Source organism: Eublepharis macularius, chromosome 12, assembly GCF_028583425.1.
Source record: "Eublepharis macularius isolate TG4126 chromosome 12, MPM_Emac_v1.0, whole genome shotgun sequence".
Taxonomy (NCBI): Eukaryota; Metazoa; Chordata; class Lepidosauria; order Squamata; family Eublepharidae; genus Eublepharis; species Eublepharis macularius.
Genome location: NC_072801.1, coordinates 77,714,645 through 77,735,008, shown reverse-complemented (window position 1 = coordinate 77,735,008; position 20,364 = coordinate 77,714,645). Strand labels below are relative to the sequence as shown.

Genomic DNA, 20,364 nt, shown 5'->3' with positions numbered 1-20,364 from the left:
TCAGACCTTAAATGCGTAACACAGCCTAGCTGGTGGAGGTGTATGAAGGGGGGAGAAACGGCGAAAATACCTCTGGTGTGGACATGGTGTTCCCACAGCATGCTGAGATACAATGGAGCAAAGTCACTATTTTTGAAGCAAAACACGAATCCGATTTTTGGGTATGATTCGCATTATTAAAGCTATGTGCTTCGTTTTTTTTTAAAAAAAAAACTCATTTACACGATGTATTCTTGAGGATATTGAGGTGGAATAAGTTACAATGTCTGCACATTGACCAAAATTGCTACTGTTGCAATTTCACAGCAAAGAGGGAAGGAGAAGGGAAGTCCAAATAAAGCGGAGAGGGGGTGCGCGTTCCATTTCAGCTCGCAGGACAAGGGTTACATTTTTAAAAAGTAGAGCATGGCATATCAGAAATACTGTAGCAACAAATAGGCCAAAATCAAAAGCGTTGCCAACAACATCCTCGTTAGTATAGTGGTAAGTATCCCCGCCTGTCACGCGGGAGACCGGGGTTCGATTCCCCGACGGGGAGAGTGTCTATTTTTGTATAAATCTACCTAATCTCTTCTAAAATGAATCTGAACTAAAAATTTGGGCAGTTTGCATTTCGTTCTCATAAAGACAATCTAAACATTTCCACTGCAAAAAATTCTACAAGATACTTATACCAAATGGAATAGTTGTAAAGCATAGACGGTTTTTAGTTCACTGTTCCGGCTTCTCAGGTTTTCTGCCCCACATAATTATTATTTTTGCTTGTTTGCCAAATCTGTCCTTTCCTCTAGACTGTCAGAAGATTTGTCATAGATAAGTTATTTCATCGTTTGTGTAACGAACTACCACTTTGGGATCCCCAGATTTTGCCTCTCTATCCTCTGGTATTTAGCACCATCACCTGATGAAGTCTACAACTTCAGTCTCTGCACTCCATTGCAGACTTCTAGAGTTATGCTCTTCTACGATTATTGACACAGAAGGCTTCGTCTCTGTGCTATGTTCATTGTAATTCACCACCTCTGGGCTTTCTGGTTTGTACAATAAGAATGCCATTATCGTGTGTTTAGAATCCAGAGGAAAAAACTGTAAAGAGTGTTTTCTACTTTGGTGGTGATATTAAAAGATGGCAGCGGTGGGATTCGAACCCACGCCCCCGAAGAGACTGGAGCCTTAATCCAGCGCCTTAGACCGCTCGGCCACGCTACCCACTGCTAGGGTTTAAAAATCTTCTCAATTTCTTTTTAATGTCCTCGCTAGCTTTCAAACACCTCCTAGTAGTCTCTTAAAGGAAAACATTTACTTCTCACGGATTGGATTTAAATAAGAGAGTCTGCGATACTGACCAATCAAGTCTCAGCGCGGGACATTTAAAAAAAACACTTTGTTCATTTCAGAATTAAATGTTTAAAATTAAGAAACGCAAGGCAGAAAATCAGACAGGCAGCGGGGACTTGTTCATGATGCCCTGAATCAACTCTCCACCCCCTTAATGTACTTGTGTCATATCTTCATGGCCTGGGTAGATTATAAGAGAGAAGACACGCTCAGGTCTTTAAAAAAAATGGGTTAAAGTGTTTGGTGAGGGAGACGTTAAGTACTGCATATTCATCGAGCAGCTGATCCAGAGAATGTATTCTGTCCGCAGCTGCATTCCGTGGAAAATTGTATCCAATCACTGCACAGCGCGCCAAATTTAAACTCGGCAATTGATTGGCTGTTGCCGGCAGCCAATGAGAACCGAGGGAAAAGAACATAAATACCCATTCCACCGGCTCTAGCCGTTATTAGTGGTGTTAAGGAAAGTGTAGTTACTCCTGTTCTGCGTTCTCAAGAGCATGGCCCGTACCAAGCAGACCGCTCGCAAGTCCACCGGCGGGAAGGCGCCTCGCAAGCAGCTGGCTACTAAAGCCGCTCGCAAGAGTGCTCCGGCCACCGGGGGCGTGAAGAAACCCCACCGCTACCGGCCCGGGACCGTGGCCCTCCGGGAGATCCGCCGCTACCAGAAGTCGACGGAGCTGCTGATCCGCAAGCTGCCCTTCCAGCGCCTGGTGCGCGAGATCGCGCAGGACTTCAAGACCGACCTGCGCTTCCAGAGCTCGGCCGTGATGGCGCTGCAGGAGGCCAGCGAGGCCTACCTGGTGGGGCTCTTCGAGGACACCAACCTGTGCGCCATCCACGCCAAGCGCGTCACCATCATGCCCAAGGACATCCAGCTGGCCCGCCGCATCCGCGGGGAGAGGGCTTAAGGCCGCTCCTCACCCCTCGCTTAGAATCCCAAAGGCTCTTTTAAGAGCCGCCACCTATTTCTCGGAAAGAGCTAGAAGTTCATACTCCGCGTGTTGTTCTCAAAAGTATTGCTGACTTTGTTTTAGTTTGCTACTAGAAAAGCTGATACTGGTTATAAAGCCAGGGAGTGCTATCATAATCCCCTCGCATAAAATCTTTACAGGTTAGGGAAAATATTCCGTAAAAGAGTTTTTAATGGAGGGGAGGGTGTAGAATGAGATTTAAAGCCCACAATCCAAGAAGCGGTATTTGTTACTAGGCAGAACGCTAACAGTTTCAATCAATGTGGAACACTCCCACCTGATAAATAGACCCAGTGTGTTTGTGTAAATCTTTTCCTAGTAATTTTGCTTGATTTAAATGTCGAAAGGGAGACAACGAAGGCGATAAAAAGAATTCATGAGCAAATTTGGGCTCAACGGATTACTTCAAAAAGTATTCATTTCACCACCACCCACCCACTCCCCCGGTTTAGATTGTTCACGGCTTTGCCAATCTCTCAGCAACTGGGCTTCGTCCACACCCACTCTGATGAAATTTAACCTTTCATTGTGCTGTTCCCGGTAATGAATACAACCCCTCTCCACTTCAGGGCGTCGTGCGATTCCTTGTGTATTTGTTTACTACCCAAGAACTTGAAAGTGGGAAAAGCTTTTCATTAAAATTTGTACACGATAGCTTTATCTATATGAAGAGAACCGAGCAATTTTCTTTTCTCCCGTACCAAGATAACATTTCCAAATCTTAAAGACAATAATCATAGCCTCAACCTAGAACTGAGCCATTCTGAAAAAGCTTTGTCCTTCAGGGTACATTACAAAATGTTTTGGGAGGAGACAGCGGTGATGCTCTGCAACAGAACAGCAGGATCTGAGTCCAGTAGTACCTCAGGGAGTTATTTTTTTCCCAAAGGTATAAGCTTCCGAGAGTCAGAGCTCCCTTCCCCATATCTGAAGAGAGCTGAGAGTCTCCTAAACTCATAGCCTGAAAATCTTGGTCTCTGAAGTGCCACTGCACTCAGATCCTGCAAACACATAAAGTAGGATTATTTTACTAGATTTGGGGTTTAAACGGTGAAATTGCAAAACTCCAGAGTCAAACTCTATAAACACGTAGTTTCCTTTATATTGCGTTGAGTTGCAAGCGCATGACGCTCTTTCCAGAGACAAAGTGGGCGGCTCTTAAAAGAGCCTTTGGGTTTCCATGGGGATTCCGCCCCAGTTACTTGGAGCTCGTGTACTTGGTGACGGCCTTGGTGCCCTCGGAGACGGCGTGCTTGGCCAGCTCGCCGGGCAGCAGGAGGCGCACGGCCGTCTGGATCTCGCGGGAGGTGATGGTGGAGCGCTTGTTGTAATGGGCCAGGCGGGAAGCCTCGGCGGCGATGCGCTCGAAGATGTCGTTGACGAAGGAGTTCATGATGCTCATGGCCTTGGAGGAGATGCCCGTGTCCGGGTGGACCTGCTTCAGCACCTTGTAGACGTAGATGGAGTAGCTCTCCTTGCGGCTCTTCTTGCGCTTCTTGTCGCCCTTTTTCTGGGTCTTGGTGATCGCCTTCTTGGAGCCCTTCTTCGGCACCGGCGCGGACTTCGCAGGCTCCGGCATAGTTAAGCAAGCAGCTACTCACTCACTATCACTCAAAAATAGTAATAGAGAACAACCGTCGCCGCCGCCTATTTATACGAGCTATATGCAAATAGCGGCTCCGAGGGCTTCTTTACCTATTGGTTGTTCAGTGGAGTGACGTCTTCCTCCGCAAAGCTGCATGCAAACGAGGAGACTTGAAATACTATTTTTCTATTGGTCAGAATAAATCACCCTTCCCATTGGTTTAGAAGTTAAATTAGACAAGCTGCTCAAATCTTATTGGATATTGAGAAATAGTTTCATTATCGACCAATCAAAACTATCTATTTGAATCCGCCGGCTGAATTAATAAGAAAATGTAGGGTCTTTTAGAAAATAGCAGAGAAACCGTAGCGCGATTCTTCCGGTCGGGCCAACTAATGGTTGCAATGTGTACTTGCTAAAGAGCAACTCTTATTATCTGGTGTGCTGAGTTTCGAATTTCACAGAACTCTTTCTCAGGTTAGATGATAAATGGTGGGATGAGACTTGATGCTCCTACAGACCCATCTGCAATATAAAAGATTCGTCTAATTAAACTATCCGGATTAAGTACAAGGACTTTTCATGTGACACCGAACCACACTGGAACAATTAAACAAAGGCTGCTCTGCTTTTGACAATCAGCAGTTATTCCAGTAGCTCTAAATAGAACAGGTAGGTTCTTTATAAGGTCAGAAAATGGGGAGAGGGGGGGGGGTGTTCAATGGCACTTCAGAGGCTAACTTATGTTTTCATCGTGGATTAAATGTGGTTAGTCTCTAAGGTGCCATTGGATCCAGGTTTTATTTTCCAGCGGCAGACTACAACTATCCAACTGGAATTCTTAGGGAAAGGAGATAGCCCTTTTGTGGGCAGAACTTATATATAATACATTGAAAGTAAAGCTAGGTTGGTCTAAAGGGAGGGACAATCCAAGTAATTATTATTAAGGATAAGTAAAATGATAAGAAACAGTGCTAGACTGAGTTTTCCAGAATTTGTTCAGTTGTATGGCCTCAAGATCATGGACTGAAACATCAATATCCCCCCCCTTTTTTTTTTCTTTTAACATCCAACTTGAAGAAATGTTCTGGAGAACTCAAAAGCTTGCACCATTTTATATCAGGCTTGCTTTCTTCAGTGAAAGTGCTACCAATTAATATTTGGGAGTGGAAAACGAGGCACTTGCCCTTCCCACTTACCTGTAGGGCAGACGAGCTGAACAAGCTGGGTCTGGCCAGGAGGGCTCGCTACAATAAGAAAAACTTCTACAGATACGTGAGAAGCAAACGCAAGGTAAAGGAGGCAATTGGACCGCTGTTGGGAGTAGATGGAGAAACTGATGCAGGACAGAGAAAAAGCAGACAGGCTTAATGACTTTTTTGCTTCTGTTTTCTCCTTGAAGAACTCGGGCACATCTAGAGATAGTAGAAAATGTGGCAGGACACCTGAGTGGCTAATTGGCATTGACAGAGAGGTTGTGGAGAGGCATCTGGCTGCACTGGATGAATACAATCCCCTGGGCCAGATGGGGTGCACCCAAGAGTGCTGAAAGAACTTTCTAGAGAACTTGCAGAACCCCTGTCCATCATCTTCAAGGCCTCCTGGAGGACTGGGGATGTGCCACAAGATTGGAGAAGAGCAAATGTTTTCCCAGTCTTTAAGAAAGGGAAGAAGGATGACCCAGGAAACTACAGGCCGGTCAGTCTGACTTCTGTTGCTGGGAAGATATTAGAACAGATTTTAAATGGATCAATCTGTAAGCATCTGAAGGACCGCTCAGTGATCCAGGGAAGTCAACATGGTTTTGTTCCTAACAGATCTTGCCAGACCAACCTGGTTTCCTTCTTTGGTCGAGTGACCAGCTTACTGGATCGGGGGAACTCTGTTGACGTGATTTATCTGGATTTCAGTAAAGCTTTTGATAAGGTCCCCCATGACATTCTGATGGGCAAACTGGAAGACTGTGGAGTGGACTATAGGACAGTTCGCTGGATAGGGAACCGGTTGGAGGACCGCACTCAAAGAGTGGTGGTCAATGGCGTTTCATCAGATTGGAGGGAGGTGTCCAGTGGGGTGTCGCAGGGCTCAGTTTTGGGCCCGGTACTTTTCAATATTTTTATCAATGATCTGGATGAAGGAGTGGAAGGGCTGCTCATTAAATTTGCTGATGATACCAAATTGGGAGGGGTAGCAAACACCCAAGAAGACAGAATTAAAATTCAACAAGACATGAATACTCTGGAGAAGTGGGCAGCTGTAAATAGGATGCAATTCAACAAAGACAAGTGCACAGTATTACATCTGGGCCACAAAAATGGGAAGCACAAATACTGGATGGGGGATACACTTCTGGGCAGTAGTATATGTGAAAGGGATCTTGGGGTAACAGTGGACTATAAACTAAATAGGAGCAGTCAGTGTGATGCGGTGGCAAAAAGGGCTAATTCAATCCTGGGTTGTATCAAAGGGGCCATAGTGTTGAAATTGCAGGAGGCCATAGCCCCTCTCTATACTGCCTTGGTCAGGCTGCACCTGGAGTATTGTGTGCAGTTCTGGAGGCCCCACTTCAAAAAGGATGTGGACAAAATCGAGAGGGTGCAGAAGAGAGTGATATGGATGATCAGGGGTCTGGAGACTGAGCCCTACGAGGAAAGGCTGAGGGCCTTGGGAATGTTTAGTTTGGAGAAGAGGAGGTTGAGGGGGGACATGATTGCTCTCTTTAAATATTTGAAAGGCTGTCATTTGGAGGAGGGCAAAGAGCTGTTCCAGTTGGCAGCAGAGGGTAGGACGCGAAGCAATGGGCTAAAACTACATGCACAAAGGTACCGGCTAGATATTAGGAAAAACTTTTTCACGGTCAGAGTAGTTCAAAAGTGGAATCAGCTGCCTAGGGAGGTGGTGAGCTCCCCCTCACTGGCAGTTTTCAAGAAGAGGCTGGATGAATACTTGTCAGAGATGCTTTAGGCTGATCCTGCACTGGGCAGGGGGTTGGACTAGATGGTCTGTATGGCCTCTATGATTGGATGGTCTCTATGATTCTAAGATCCAGGGCAGACTCACTACAGTGTCCAGATTAAGATGTATGCTGTGTTGCTCTTCCAAGAAAACAGGGGGGAAGCGGGAAAGAAAACAATCAGAACCTCAGCGCTCCCCCAACCCCAAACCATGAGCCCCTCCAGATGCTACAAAACAATGGTCAATAAAACTTGCGGAGGTCACTCTTTAGGAGATTTTTCTTTAAGATTAGCAGTACATATAAGCCAGTGGGCACAGGAAAGGGTGAGTTTTGAGTCTCATCTGTTCTTTCCAGAGAGAGCATCCAAAAGACCACCTAGGCCACAAGCTTTTAATAAATGGGATACTTTATCTGCAGACTCTCAGATCTAGAAGGCACATTTCCTGTTATAGATCGAGACACCAAGCATGGGAGAGGGCCATTTTAGTTTGGATCGTTTCTCTGTTCAGAGTGTTCTGTTTTCTCCCCTGTTTGGCTATACCTCTGCATTCAAAATTCCTTTTCCAAAAGTCCAAACGAAAACCCTTTCCCTGAATCTAGAGAAGAGAGCTCTGACCTGAATGCTCATACCCTGAACATCTTGTCTGTCTCTAAGGCGCCACTGGACTCCATCCCTGCTGTTCCCTCACTTTAGAGGCATATTTTCTGCTTTTCCTTCCCTGATCTGATTAAGTGGATTACATTTTGGTTTCTAATCTTGTTCTACATTTCGCATTGTGCCTTTTCATCATGACTCTCTCCCACTTTCTGATTGGGATAGAGGCCAAGGATCTCCATTTCGACTTGTATCTGATTAAAGTAAATCGTGTTGCTCTCTAAGATACCACTGGATTCAGATTTTGCTGTTCTGAAGGAGACCAACAGGGCTACCCACCCAAAACAACCTTCTTCTTGCCCTCCATGCATCTGAGGAAGAGAACTGTGATCCTCGAAAGCTTATGCTACAATAAAGTTGGTTAGTCTTAAAGGTGCTACTGGACTCTTTTTGATTTTTTTCTTGTGGGTCTGTTTCTCAAAGTAGGGGAGGGGGAGAGGAGGAGCACCCAACCCTGCCTCCCCCCCCCCCTTACACACAGCTCTTATTTTTGCCCTCTCCCTTTTGGCTTTCTATGATTGATTGATTGATTGGATTTCTAGCCCGCCCTCCCCTTAAGCAGGCTCAGGGCGGGTCACCATCATAGATAAATTACAACAAATAAAACCAATAAAATACAACTAGTACCAGCATGGATTTCAACATCCCGGGTGGTGCACCCTTCCCCCTCTCCCAGCCCACCACACACAAAGGAAGAAAAGGGTGGAGGTGTGGGTTGGTGAACCTCTAAATCCTCAAGCATGGGGATGCAGATGGACAGTATGCTTCCCCCCCACCACACACTGGTAGGAGATCGGCAGGGCGGCTAATTAGATGGATCCCGTGCTGGCCTCAACCATACGCCTGGCAAAAAGATACAAGATCTTGGCGGGCCCTACTTATGGTTCTCTCTGTAAACGTTTCACTCTCCTCATCCCCACCCCCCGGCCCCCGCGTCGAGAAACGGGTTAGCTCAACGCTAACTCTATGCAGTTACTTGGCAAAGTATCACTGAGCTCTGCGGCTGTTTACTTGCACGGAATTTTAGCTTAAATGTTATTAAAGAACGGATCACATTTCCTGGTAATGCAGCGTCGGAGACAAGCGGGCTCTGCATGCTCTTGTTTCCAAGTTATTAGGGGTTTGTAGAAACTCTGGCGGTAGGTTTTTAGGAAATAACGCTGCTCAGCTTTTAACCCTAATCAACTTTGACAGAGAAAAGGAAAAACTAATGGAGATGCCGGGGATCGAACCCGGGGCCTCATACATGCAAAGCATGCGCTCTACCACTGAGCTACATCCCCGCCCGTTTAAGCTCCGTCTCATTAGATGTTGTTGCATACACCGGCAGAAAAAGCATCGAAAAATATTTTGCAGCAGATACGATTAGCCAAGGCACGTTATGACCAAAACAGCTTCAGCCATTAAGAGTTAGAAAACGGAACTAAAACGAAGATCTTAAAGGAAGCTACTAAATTTCCGGTATCAGCCGCATAAAATTTACCCAACTCGCTAGGATTGAAGTGTATTAAAACTATCTTAAAAGCTATGGTATTCTGGAAAAGTAAGCTGTGGCTCACGAAAGCTCATACCCCACCACTAACTTTGTTAAAGATGTTGCTAGACTCTTTTTCTACTGCGAAAGAAAACAAGATTAACAGCTCTTTCTCGGAAATCGTGGGTGGCCCTTAAAAGGGCCTTTGGTGTGTTGCGACGGGAGACTTTCTAGCCGCCGAAGCCGTAGAGCGTGCGGCCCTGGCGCTTGAGGGCGTAGACCACGTCCATGGCGGTGACGGTCTTCCTCTTGGCGTGCTCGGTGTAGGTCACGGCGTCGCGGATCACGTTCTCCAGGAAGACCTTCAGCACCCCGCGGGTCTCCTCGTAGATGAGCCCCGAAATGCGCTTGACTCCCCCACGGCGAGCCAGGCGGCGGATGGCGGGCTTGGTGATGCCCTGGATGTTGTCGCGGAGCACCTTGCGGTGCCTCTTGGCGCCTCCTTTCCCGAGCCCCTTCCCGCCTTTGCCACGGCCAGACATTTTCGCAAGACAATTCTACTAGCGCTTCACCTTACCAACGTAACGTGAAAGCCACGCGACTGAGCTTTTAAAGAGGTAGAGCGGACCACAGGGAAAACTAGCACGTATCTGTTTCCCGCCGTTTCTAGCCGGAGCTAACCCGCCTCTTCAGGATGCCACGCCTACGGGCGGCCGGACCAATGAACAACAAGAGCGAACTGTCCAATGAATTTATTTGAAAAACGCGCGAATGGCCGTTAATGTCCATCTAGGTTTCAGAAAAAAATGAATTCGGTGTATTTTTAAAAGGCTGCACTCCTGGAGGAGGGGAGCGTGGAGTGGGGCGGCGTCACCTGAAATTAGACACAAAAGGCAACTATCCTAAGGCTCCTTTCCAGGAAAGAGGTCCCATTGAATAATATGGAGCTTCCTTCTGAGTAGACCTGCTAGCGATTACTCCTTTACTGATTTTGGAAGGCGTTTGCCGGAAACTGGTTTAAAACTGGATTACTCCTTACAGAAACTGCAAATTCTTGGGGTGGTTGAAGCACGATTAGATTAATTGTGGCCTATAATATAAGAGCGATGGTATTCAAGTCCCCCTCCGCCCCCTTTTTTTTGCTACAGAAAGTCTAGTTCCAGTGGCTTCCCCCCCCCCTGCAATTTAGGTAATATTTCATGCAATGCTCAGTTTTTGAGCAACCCTTAAAACCAGGTTTCTGTTCTTCATATCAGGATTTATTTCTGGACTAAGTAGCACAACATAAGAGCAGTTGATGCTGAGATCCTTTCCACTCCTACTGACTGAAAAAAACCCAACATTTTTGGGTCCAGATGTAGTAATTTAGGGCAAAGAAGATCATGCCATATAGTTATTTGCTCATTTTAACTATATTAAGATTTAAAAGGGTATTAATTGGTATCTAACAGCTTCTTTCTTAAGATAGTTTATCATCTTCACCTGTCACAAAAATACTAGGTTTGATTCCCCAGCAAGAGGGGAAATATCCCCCCACCAATGTTTTCCATCATCTTTTTTTCACTAGGAAATATAAAACTGGGAAGATAATTGGTTTTCAGTAAAATGCAAAATGGAACAGCAGCTTTTCTTGTGCCCAGTGTTTTTGGGATTCCCAAATGTTTCACAGTTTAGGCCACAGCAAAAGACATTGGGGGGGGGGGGGAATCTGGATTCAGTCTTGGTAGAAGGAAAACCCAGAAATGAATTCATGTCCTATGCAGATACTCCTCTTTAGCATAGTGAAATAAGGTAATCCAAGGCAGGCCTCAGCCTCACCCCCTATCAGTTTAAAAAGGAACCCTGGACCGAATCAATTATCCAGAAATTCTCTGAGCATGCAGTCAGTCCACTGGTAAAGAGGAGGCCCTACAAATGAGATAAGTGGAATATAAATAAGCTATGTAACTAAGACATGAGGAATTATTTCCAGGGTTTCTAACTCACTGTACTTTTAAGTCAATGCAGCACTTTCTTCCTAAAATACTTGGGAGTTGCCTTATATGTATTACTAAAGTGGATATAAAACCAAGGCAGTGTGTTGTCCGTGTACAATTTCAACATTACAAAAAACCCTGTCAAGCAATGGAACTAAGCAATTTCATAATCTTCAGAGCTCTAAGAAAACAGTAGATAGCTTGAGAGTCTTTTTCCTGAAACCCTAGTTACCCCCAGTCTAACACCCTTGAAATCAACGGGCCAACTCTTTTGGATTTCACGGTTAGATTACTTAGAATGGGTGTGCTTGATGACGGCCTCCATCATACACATTGGGAATTGAAAGACCTGGAGCCGACCCCAATTTAATAGTTCCCTACTTATTGCATTGAATTGCAAGCGCATGACGCTCTTTCCAGAGACAAAGTGGGCGGCTCTTAAAAGAGCCTTTGGGTTTCCATGGGGATTCCGCCCCAGTTACTTGGAGCTGGTGTACTTGGTGACGGCCTTGGTGCCCTCGGAGACGGCGTGCTTGGCCAGCTCGCCGGGCAGCAGGAGGCGCACGGCCGTCTGGATCTCGCGGGAGGTGATGGTGGAGCGCTTGTTGTAATGGGCCAGGCGGGAAGCCTCGGCGGCGATGCGCTCGAAGATGTCGTTGACGAAGGAGTTCATGATGCTCATGGCCTTGGAGGAGATGCCCGTGTCCGGGTGCACCTGCTTCAGCACCTTGTAGACGTAGATGGAGTAGCTCTCCTTGCGGCTCTTCTTGCGCTTCTTGTCGCCCTTCTTCTGGGTCTTGGTGATCGCCTTCTTCGAACCCTTCTTGGGAGCAGGCGCGGACTTTGCAGGCTCCGGCATCGTTAAAAGTCGCAACTATCACTCTCCGCTGAATCCAAAACTGCGATTAAAGGCGGCTGGGCGAGCTCTTATATTTATAGGAGCCCCAGGAGCGCGAGGACTCAAATTCTCAAGTCGCTATTGGTCGCCCGAAACGGCGGGAAATATGCAAATAAAGGGATGGAATCGGACACCCTAGAGTGTGAAGTCGACTTCTTATTGGTTAAAACGAGGCTTCGCTTTCATTGGTCCGGATTCTACAATTATCCAATCAGAAGTGCCGGCTACGAGACCCGAAGGAGAAATGTTGGAAGAAGTCAAGCTGTTTGTATCTCCCCTCCCTTACGGGGCTGCTTCGCCGTCGCGGCTGTGGGTTTGCCTGTTTGGAATCGTTCGGCGCCTGGCATGACTCTTGCAGCCATGCCAGGCTGAATGCCCTCCAAGCTGGCAGGGGCAGCTGTGTTCACTGACTCTGGAGTTTGCTTTATTGACCTTCCCTTGGGAATCACTGTTTAGGTGCAAAATCAAAAAGAGTCCAGTAGCACCTTTAAGACTAACCAATTTTATTGTAGCATAAGCTTTCGAGAATCAAGTTCTCTTCTTCAGATGCATGATACAAACTGGTCAAATACAGAAGAGGAGGGGAGAGAGGGGAGAGAAGAAGACATATATCAGAAGGGGACTGTTTAGGTGGAGTCTGAAGGTTGCAGGATTATTTCTAAGTAAACGTGCATGGGACCGAACAGGGTCGCTCTCTGAGGGGTATTGTTTTGAGGGCTCTGGGACTTCTCCAATCTCTTTTTGGTTCAGTTTATTCCAACTTAACTGCCCATAGGCCATACACTACAAACAAAAGAATTAAAAATAACAGCAAAACAAAAGTTTGCCACCTTCTCTTGGTTAGCTGGACAAATGCTCTGCCATTTGCAGAAAGAGAAAAGTCTGCATAATGCAGTCACGTTAGTAAGAGAGGGTAATTTCAGAGGTGGCTGCAAAATAAAACAGGGTTCAAGTGGCACGTTAAATACTTGCAAGCAATGTTGGCATGGCTGGTTCATTGGCCATATGTAGCCTCCAAAAACCTTGATACAGGACACCGGATTTGATTACCACTGTTGCCGTGTTGATCATGCCTGTTGCTTTAAAGCAATGCCCATTGATGTCAGATAGATCCTGCTTTGGGATGGGGGTTGGAGTTTCACCGCCTCTATTGATTTGTTTGCAAAAATTATACCCTGCTTTTCTGCCATCACCAAGGTGGCTGATTTTAAAAAATACATAATAAAAAACACATCTTTAAATCCAACAGTCACATAATTATACCAATAAACACCAAAACTAAAATATACATACAGAAACATAAAATCAACGAAACATAGAGTAGGAGGGAGGGGCCATTGAAGGAACTCCAGACAAAATAAAAGAAGTCCTCACTCACTGGCTGAAGACGGTAATGGGAGAGGACGCGCCAGTTTCTCTGGGGACAGAACTCTAGATTTTTGGTACCGTGACCAAGAAGACTCTCCTGGATTGCCACCTACCCAATCTCAGAAGGCGGAGGCACCTGGAGCAGTTCTCAGCAGATGGCCATAATAGTCAGCTCTAGACTTTTCCACCCCTGTCCTGTGAAATGTGTTCCAGCCAGCCAAGATCAAAATAATGACTTACGTTGCAATGGGCTTTGGAAACTTGATTTGTTGACCAATTTGGAGGATACCTGATTTCTTTGTGGCTCTGCATTCTCACCTCCAGGCCCACGTTGCTGCTCTTTGGTTTTGTAAATAGGCTTTGGTTACTGACAGGATGGGAGAAGGAGCAGCTAAGGTGGATGGGGTTAACTGCCCTTTGTAGTTTTAAATAAAGCAGCTGGTTTCATCAAGGTCTGAGAGGAGTTTGGTAAGGGAGATTAGAAGGTGGGGCCTTGGAGAGGGACCTCAGTGATGTATAATGCCATACAGTCCACCCTCCAAAGGAGCCACTTCCTCCAGGGGAACTGATCTCTGTAGTCTAGAGATCAGCAGTAATTCTAGGTGATCTCCAGGCCTCACCTGGAGGTTGGCAAACCTAACCAACACTGCTGCAAACCGTTACCTTTCTTCCATGAGTGCAATTGTCAAGGCTTCCCCTCTGAACCTTGTGGCTTCTATGAGAGACCATGGCTCTTTGGTGGAGGACCTGGTATAGAAACAAAAACAGAGCTGGAAGTTTTCCCCAAGGGTCATCTAGTCCAGCCCCTTGAACAACATAGGAAATTCACAGCTATCTACCCCCCCACCTCCCCCAGTGCCCCTTGTTCTATGCCCAGAGGAAGGCAAAAAACCTCCAGAATCCCCAGGCAAACTGGCTGGGAGGAAAATTCATTCCTGACCCCCACGTGGCGATCGGTGTTACCTTGGGCAGGTAAGAAAGGGCCACGAGAGCATAGCACCAGCACATTCCTCCATGCCCACCCTCTCCTGATCTGTGTACATTCACATTAAGTCAGAGAATCATCATAGCTGTCAGATGACCATCTAGCCTCTTCTTAAATACCTTCACGGAAGGAAAGCCCACAACCTTCCAACCCTCCTGTTTCACTGAGAAACTGCTGGAACCGTCAAGAAAGTCTTCTTAAAGTTTAGCTGAAAACTCTTTTGCTATAATTTTAACATGTTAGTTCTGGTGCAACCCATCCTCTACGTGACAGCTCTTCAAATGCTTGAAGAGGGCTATCACATCACCTCTCAGTTGCCCCCTCTCCAAGCTAAGCGTATGCACCTCTTTCAACCTTTCTTCATAGGACTTCGTTTCCAGACCCCTTACCATCTTTATTGCCCTCCTTTGGACATGTTCCGGCTTGTCAGCATCCTTCTTAAACTGCAGTACCCAAAACTGAACACAGTACTTCAAATAAGGTCCAGGGCTTTTTTTCAGGGGGAACGCGGGGGAACAGAGTTCCGGCACCTCTTGGAAATGGTCACATGGCTGGTGGCCCCGCCCCCTGATCTCCCTCTGTCTGGAGATCAGGGGGTGGGGCCACCAGCCATGTGACCATTTTCTCCCTGGGCAACCCACTGAGTTCCACCACCTCTTTTCCCAGAAAAAAGCCCTGATAAGGTCTAACCAGAGTATATATAGCTCATAGGCTAGTCCAGGTGGTATCAGATAAGGTGGCAAAACCTCTTTATGTTTTTCTGAAAAATGTATGTCTATATATTATGTTTTGATGTAATAACCCATTCTGATTGGTCGCTTAAGATTTTTACACTGTCATCAAGATGGCCAAAGCCAGTTTTTCCTACCTTTTCTAACTGAAACTACAACTCATGAACCAAGAGACCAATTTCAAATGTTAAAGCACTGTTGGAAACCAAATAACTAACTAATATTCATAACACCTCTATCTGTTATCGTTTTTGTGATATAAGTCATAAATCAAAGAAATTCATTGTGGCTACTTCTGATCTCTTCCAGATCTCTGCAAAATGTTCTAGCCAAGATCCAAATAATGATACTGATATACCTTTGCAGTGGGCTTTGGAAACTTGATTTATTTACCAACTCGGGCACAATCAATTTCTTTGCGGCTGTGCGTTCTCACCTCCAAGACTATGTTGCAGCTCTTTAGTTTTGTAAGAGGCTTTGGTTACTGATAGGATGGGAGAAGGTGCAGCTAAGCCGGATGGGGTTAGCTGCCCTTTGTAGCTTTAAATAAGGCAATTGGTTTCACCAAGGCCTGAGAGGTGCTTTATGTGATTGATCTTCGGTGAGCCTGATGTTGTACTTCCTGGATTGCTGTTGTGAGATGACAAAGCTTGGTAGGTCCACTTCTTCACCCCGCTCAGGCACGAAAGCAGGACGGCTGTGCAGCTGAGAACCCAGCCGGGACCTTCAAGGATCCAGCATGGATCTCATGGCTTTGCTGCTAGGTAAGGAACCTCTGCCCCCTCCAGGAAATGAACTCCCCACCTGTCTTTTGCAACCACATCTTCTGCTCCTAATTCTCATGGGCTTTCTCGCCTGTTCTTTTCTTCCAGTCTCCTTCCAGATCTTCCAGTTGCGTGCTTCCATTAAAGGTAAAGTTGACTTTTGCTGAAATGCTATAGATTTGGAACAGGTCTCTAGAGCTAGGCATGACTCCAGTGCACAACTCCTGTGTATTTAAAAGGTGTGAGAGGCAGCAGTAGAACCAATGAAGGGTTTGTTTGCATGGAGATTCAGTGACAGGAAAATCTTCACTGATACGGTGAAGATACGGTGTCACCCCTTGTGCATGCTGCTTGGTCAGTACCTCACGTTAGTCATCTGGAACCGCTTGCATTCCAAGTACCTGGATGCCAGCTACCAAGTCTGTCTACCCCATTCGAATCGATTTATGGCATCCTCTGTGTCTTTGCTATGTGGGTTACTTTGTGGGGGCTGAGGTAGATCCTGACTTGGCCTGTGAGGTGGATGTTAGAGCTGATGACAACCTCTTCTAGCCCTATGGACTGTGTTCTATGCCGAGACCAAATCTATGATGGGCAAGGTAAGTTGGCCCCTTCCAGCCAGTTGCCCACAATTGCTTTGCTGCGTTGCTGTCTTGCCTCCAGCATCTCACGTTGCTACTGCTTTAGGTTTGGGTTGCCAGAGCGGACTGGAGAAGGCACAGTTAGGCCGGATGTGGTTAGCTGCCCTTTGGTATCTTTAAAGAAAGTAAGTGGTATTGCCAAACTCTAATTGTGCTTGGCTGGAGGTGTGGGTGCAGTGTTTGGGGGGTGGTGCAGGCTTCCTGTCAGTCTCCTTACTATGAACTTCACTTCAGCACCTATCCTGGAAGAGAACGTAGATCATTGGCTGGGCTGAGGACCAAGCTGTGGCCTCCAAGGAATGCCGACGCAGCATGCAGCCAGTTGTTTTGCTGACAGGTTTGTGACTTCTTTTGTTCCTCCTGCCCACTGCACATGGGGCTAGTCTTCATGCAGCTTTTGCCATAGACAGCATCTGCCTTTCTCACTTTTTTCTTCCCCCCATTCTATTCATTCAGTCTTTCTCCAGATCCACATCTGGCGATCAGCTTTGGCAGGTAAGGTGGACCTCACTTCAGGCTGAAATGCAATTGTTCTGGCCCGTTCCAGGGGGTGCAGCTACAGAGGTCACCTAGCTTGGCTCCTACACATTTCACAGCTGCCCGACAGGTAGAAATGTAACAAGTGAAACTTTCCACAGCATGTAGATGCAGCAATAGGAACATCTTTACCTGTGGGGTTCTCATTTATTATTCATCAGCTAAAGCTCAAGGAACCTAGCCAGAAATGAGGCAGCAATTCTTGTAACAAGAGATGCAGTCTCCCCCTGCACCTTCACTTTCTGATTTTTTAAAAGAGATTTTGACCAGGGGTGATTCAGGGGTGATACTGATGCAGAATGTTGTGTTTGTAAGCAAAACACAACATTGTAAGAACGTTGTAAGCGTAAGCAAAAAAGTTACAACGGTCTGTATAATATTAGGTAGGTAGCCATGCCGGTCTGCAGTTGGTCTGGGTGGGCTATCTGTATATTAGATCCAATCAGAACTTTGTTAGCTGTTAGAGGGTCTGCAGGAAGCCAGTTTGGTGCAGTGGTTAAGAGTGCGGGACTCTAATCTGGAGAGCCGGGTTTGATTCCCTACTCCTCCACTTGAATCCAGCTGGGTGACCTTGGGTCCATCACAGCTCTCTCAGAGCTCTCTCAGCCCCACCCACCTCACAGGGTGTTTGTTGTTGTGGGGATAATAATAACATACTTTGTAAACTGCTCTGAGTGGGTGTTAAGTCATCCTGAAGGGCAGTATATAAATCGAATATTGTTGTTGTTGTTATTTAAAATTATTAATAACTTTTCCTTCCAGAGCACTCTTGCCAGCCAAAACACCCTATGTTTCTAATCCTTACTCCTGCCTTCCCAGTTCCACTGCTGACTGTGGCTCCAGTCGCTTCCCATTACACCCCTGGACAGTCTGTTACTCTGACGTGCACCTTGTCTTCAAGTCACACTGCGGATGGATTCATCTTCATCAAGGATGAGACAGAACTGAGCTCCTTCCAGGCTTTAGGACAGAGAAGCAGAAGTTACCTGTTGCCTCAGCTTAGTGTGAAGAACTCGGGGAGGTACAGCTGTAAGTACTGGAAGAAATCCCCCGATGGACGAAACTTCACATTCTCAGAGAGCAATCCTGTGTGGATCAGCATGCACGGTGAGTTCACATCCTGTATTCACTTTCTGGTGGGTGGCTACCAACTTCCCTTTTAGTATATCCACAACACGAATAAGAACTCTGCCGGGCCGCACCAACAATCCATCCAATGCATCATTGTATTTCCAACAGCGGCCAAGCCAGATGTGCCATTTAGCATCTGGTGCTAATTATACTGAGATTCTAGCAGCCCGGTCAGCTGCATTGGCAAGGGCAGGGGACAGCCAGCTGCGCAGAAAAGCCAGGGAAAAACCAGAAGCTGAATGGATGCCCCACAAAGACAGATGGAAGTAAGGAAAACCCCTTACTTCCCAATATATCCCTGTCTGGACTAAATAGCTGGTATGGAAATTACCTTGGTCTGGTTCACGAGCCAGCGTGCCAACAAAATTCCAATGTATACTGAAAAACGAGAACCTGCTTTCAGATAAGTACATTCCCTACAGTTCTTTTAGTTCCTTGTTTATCTCTTCATTCTAAAGGAAGAGGGAAGGAGAAAGGGATGGGAAGGAACAAAACCAGTTAGGTGCCCAGTGCCCCCATATCTGTTTCATAGGGGAATCATGGAACCTGGGACCATAAATGTGAGGGCAAAGTGAGAGGGAAGATGCCAGAAGCCTCAGCTCAGAGCTTCCATCCTTCATGCTTCCATGTTTCTTAACAAAATGTGGAAGGAAACCAATTGGCAAAATAGTAATCTGTGTATCTTCAGAAGGATATCAAGGGAGTGGCCTCATGCCGAGATGCTGTGAATTAAGCAAGACATCCTTTCCGAAGCTAACTCACTCTTAAAGTGGGGGGGGGCACATAGGTGGGGTCAACACACACACACACAATTGAGGGCTTCTCTGCCCTCCTTCTTGTTGCTTGCTCTTCTATTCTCTTCTTGCTCGCCAAACCCCAACTTCAGTTTTTTACACTGTACAGGACCAAACTACAAGTGACAGCTGACACTTGTCCATCCCGTGGCCACCGGTGCCATTTTAAAAGGGGTTGTGGGTCTTTAAATATTGCATGGGGACAGTTCTGGATTGTGCACACGGTGGCCCCAGAACCTCTTCTCCCCCACCCCCATGCCCTTTCAGGTGTTAAAACATGGAAGGTGCCATTCTGGCCCTCGATCCAAGCAACGCAGGGAGAATGACATTCTATTTCCTACTTCTCCTTGTGCAGCGTAGAAGAGTTGGGGTGTGTGGGAAATGGGGGGCAATGCCTGCCTCCTGCTCTCTAGAACAGTACAAGCTCTTTCCCATAGAATGATTCACGTTCTCATCCTGCTCTGTTTTCCATTTTTGTTTTTACCCTGACTCTTGATTCCCTTCAGCTTTCCCCAGCTCCTGGAGGACAGTAAGCATGTATTTTTGGGGAGGGAGATTGTTTCTCTCTTTAATTTAAAAACGAATCTTTTTCTGCATTTGGCCATCACATTTACCATTGGCACTGATTTATTTATTTATGTCCTTTATAGTCCACCTTTCTCGGTGAGACTCAAGGCGGATTACATAGTATGAGATTGGTACAATCAGCGGCAAGGACAAGGGCAGGTATTTCCATTACAGTGTCAAGAACATTTCCATAAACAATGTCATGGGGTAAAAGAATACAAGTTTACAAAGATATAGTATTGGCAAGGATCCAAAACGGGGTTGAAGAATTGCTGAAACAGAACATAAATTCTAGGACTGACATTAGACAACATGAAGCACAAACAGTGTATAGGAGCACATATTTAAAGCAATAGATAATATGTAAGGCAACATAATGGTGGTGTAGCCAGGTAGAAATTTAGAGTAGAAATGAACGTAGATGTTTGGTTCCTAAACCTTATGGAAAGCTTCCTCCGAAGATTCTTGTGATGTGCTCACCACAAGGACAGTGAAGAGCTTTCCCAGTTAGGTGGGGTTTTGTGAAAGAAAAGGATGCCGGCAGGGGCACATGTCAAAGAGATGGCACTTGGTCATCATAAGGTGGTTAATGAGAAATGCACAAACTTGGGCACACCAATGAGGCTGGCCTCATGTTTTCTCTCTTTTTTTGTCCTTGATATTTCTCAGCCCCCACCCCTCCAGCTCCCAGCCTCTCCTCAGATCTTCAGGAGTCTCTTCCAGGAGAGCAGGTTACCCTCCATTGCTCAGCTCCCAGTGACGTCCAGGTGAAGCAGTACCAGTTTTTCGATCATGAAGGGAATCAGATCTCTAACAGGGTTCCTCATCTAAACGGGAGTGCCTGGCTGACACTCACAGGTGTGAACTCTGGAGAATACACCTGCCGGTACCTGGACAAGAACAGCTTTTCTGGAAGCAGCAGACCTATCAGGATTTCACTGATTGGTAGGTGGGGCTTTGATTGAAACTGAGTTCTAGAGCCCCAGCATC

The 20,364-nt window shown here is 46.3% G+C and overlaps 4 protein-coding genes and 3 non-coding genes across 8 annotated transcripts in view; 2 read left to right on the top strand and 5 right to left on the bottom strand.

The window, feature by feature from the left end:
* The window catches only part of LOC129340448 (histone H3-like), a 75,394-nt gene extending 73,145 nt beyond the window's left edge, over positions 1-2,249 (top strand). Inside the window, exons 1-2 of one of the 2 annotated variants that reach the window (XM_054995262.1) lie at positions 1,499-1,522; positions 1,836-2,249. In XM_054995262.1, coding sequence (XP_054851237.1) covers positions 1,514-1,522; positions 1,836-2,249 — 423 coding nt within the window. In that variant the 5' untranslated portion in view covers positions 1,499-1,513. Of the gene's footprint in view, positions 1-1,498; positions 1,523-1,835 lie in introns of those variants that run through there. The other variant, XM_054995261.1, reaches the window with a different exon arrangement.
* On the top strand, positions 467-538 carry TRNAD-GUC (transfer RNA aspartic acid (anticodon GUC)). Its single transcript has one exon. It is a non-coding gene; the product is annotated as a tRNA-Asp (tRNA).
* Positions 1,128-1,209, bottom strand: TRNAL-AAG (transfer RNA leucine (anticodon AAG)). The gene has a single exon. It is a non-coding gene; the product is annotated as a tRNA-Leu (tRNA).
* A 1,261-nt stretch (positions 2,250-3,510) lies between the features above and the next one.
* LOC129340455 (histone H2B 1/2/3/4/6-like) lies at positions 3,511-3,891 on the bottom strand. Its single transcript, XM_054995268.1, has one exon. The coding sequence runs from the start codon at positions 3,889-3,891 to the stop codon at positions 3,511-3,513; it is 381 nt and encodes a 126-aa protein (XP_054851243.1).
* A 4,828-nt stretch (positions 3,892-8,719) lies between these two features.
* Positions 8,720-8,791, bottom strand: TRNAA-UGC (transfer RNA alanine (anticodon UGC)). Its single transcript has one exon. It is a non-coding gene; the product is annotated as a tRNA-Ala (tRNA).
* Positions 8,792-9,162: 371 nt separating this feature from the next.
* Positions 9,163-9,527, bottom strand: LOC129340456 (histone H4). The gene has a single exon (XM_054995269.1). The coding sequence runs from the start codon at positions 9,522-9,524 to the stop codon at positions 9,213-9,215; it is 312 nt and encodes a 103-aa protein (XP_054851244.1). The 5' UTR covers positions 9,525-9,527; the 3' UTR covers positions 9,163-9,212.
* Positions 9,528-11,436: 1,909 nt separating this feature from the next.
* LOC129338865 (histone H2B 1/2/3/4/6-like) lies at positions 11,437-11,817 on the bottom strand. The gene has a single exon (XM_054993388.1). It carries the CDS (start codon positions 11,815-11,817, stop codon positions 11,437-11,439), a length of 381 nt encoding a protein of 126 aa, XP_054849363.1.
* Positions 11,818-20,364: the final 8,547 nt, after the last annotated feature.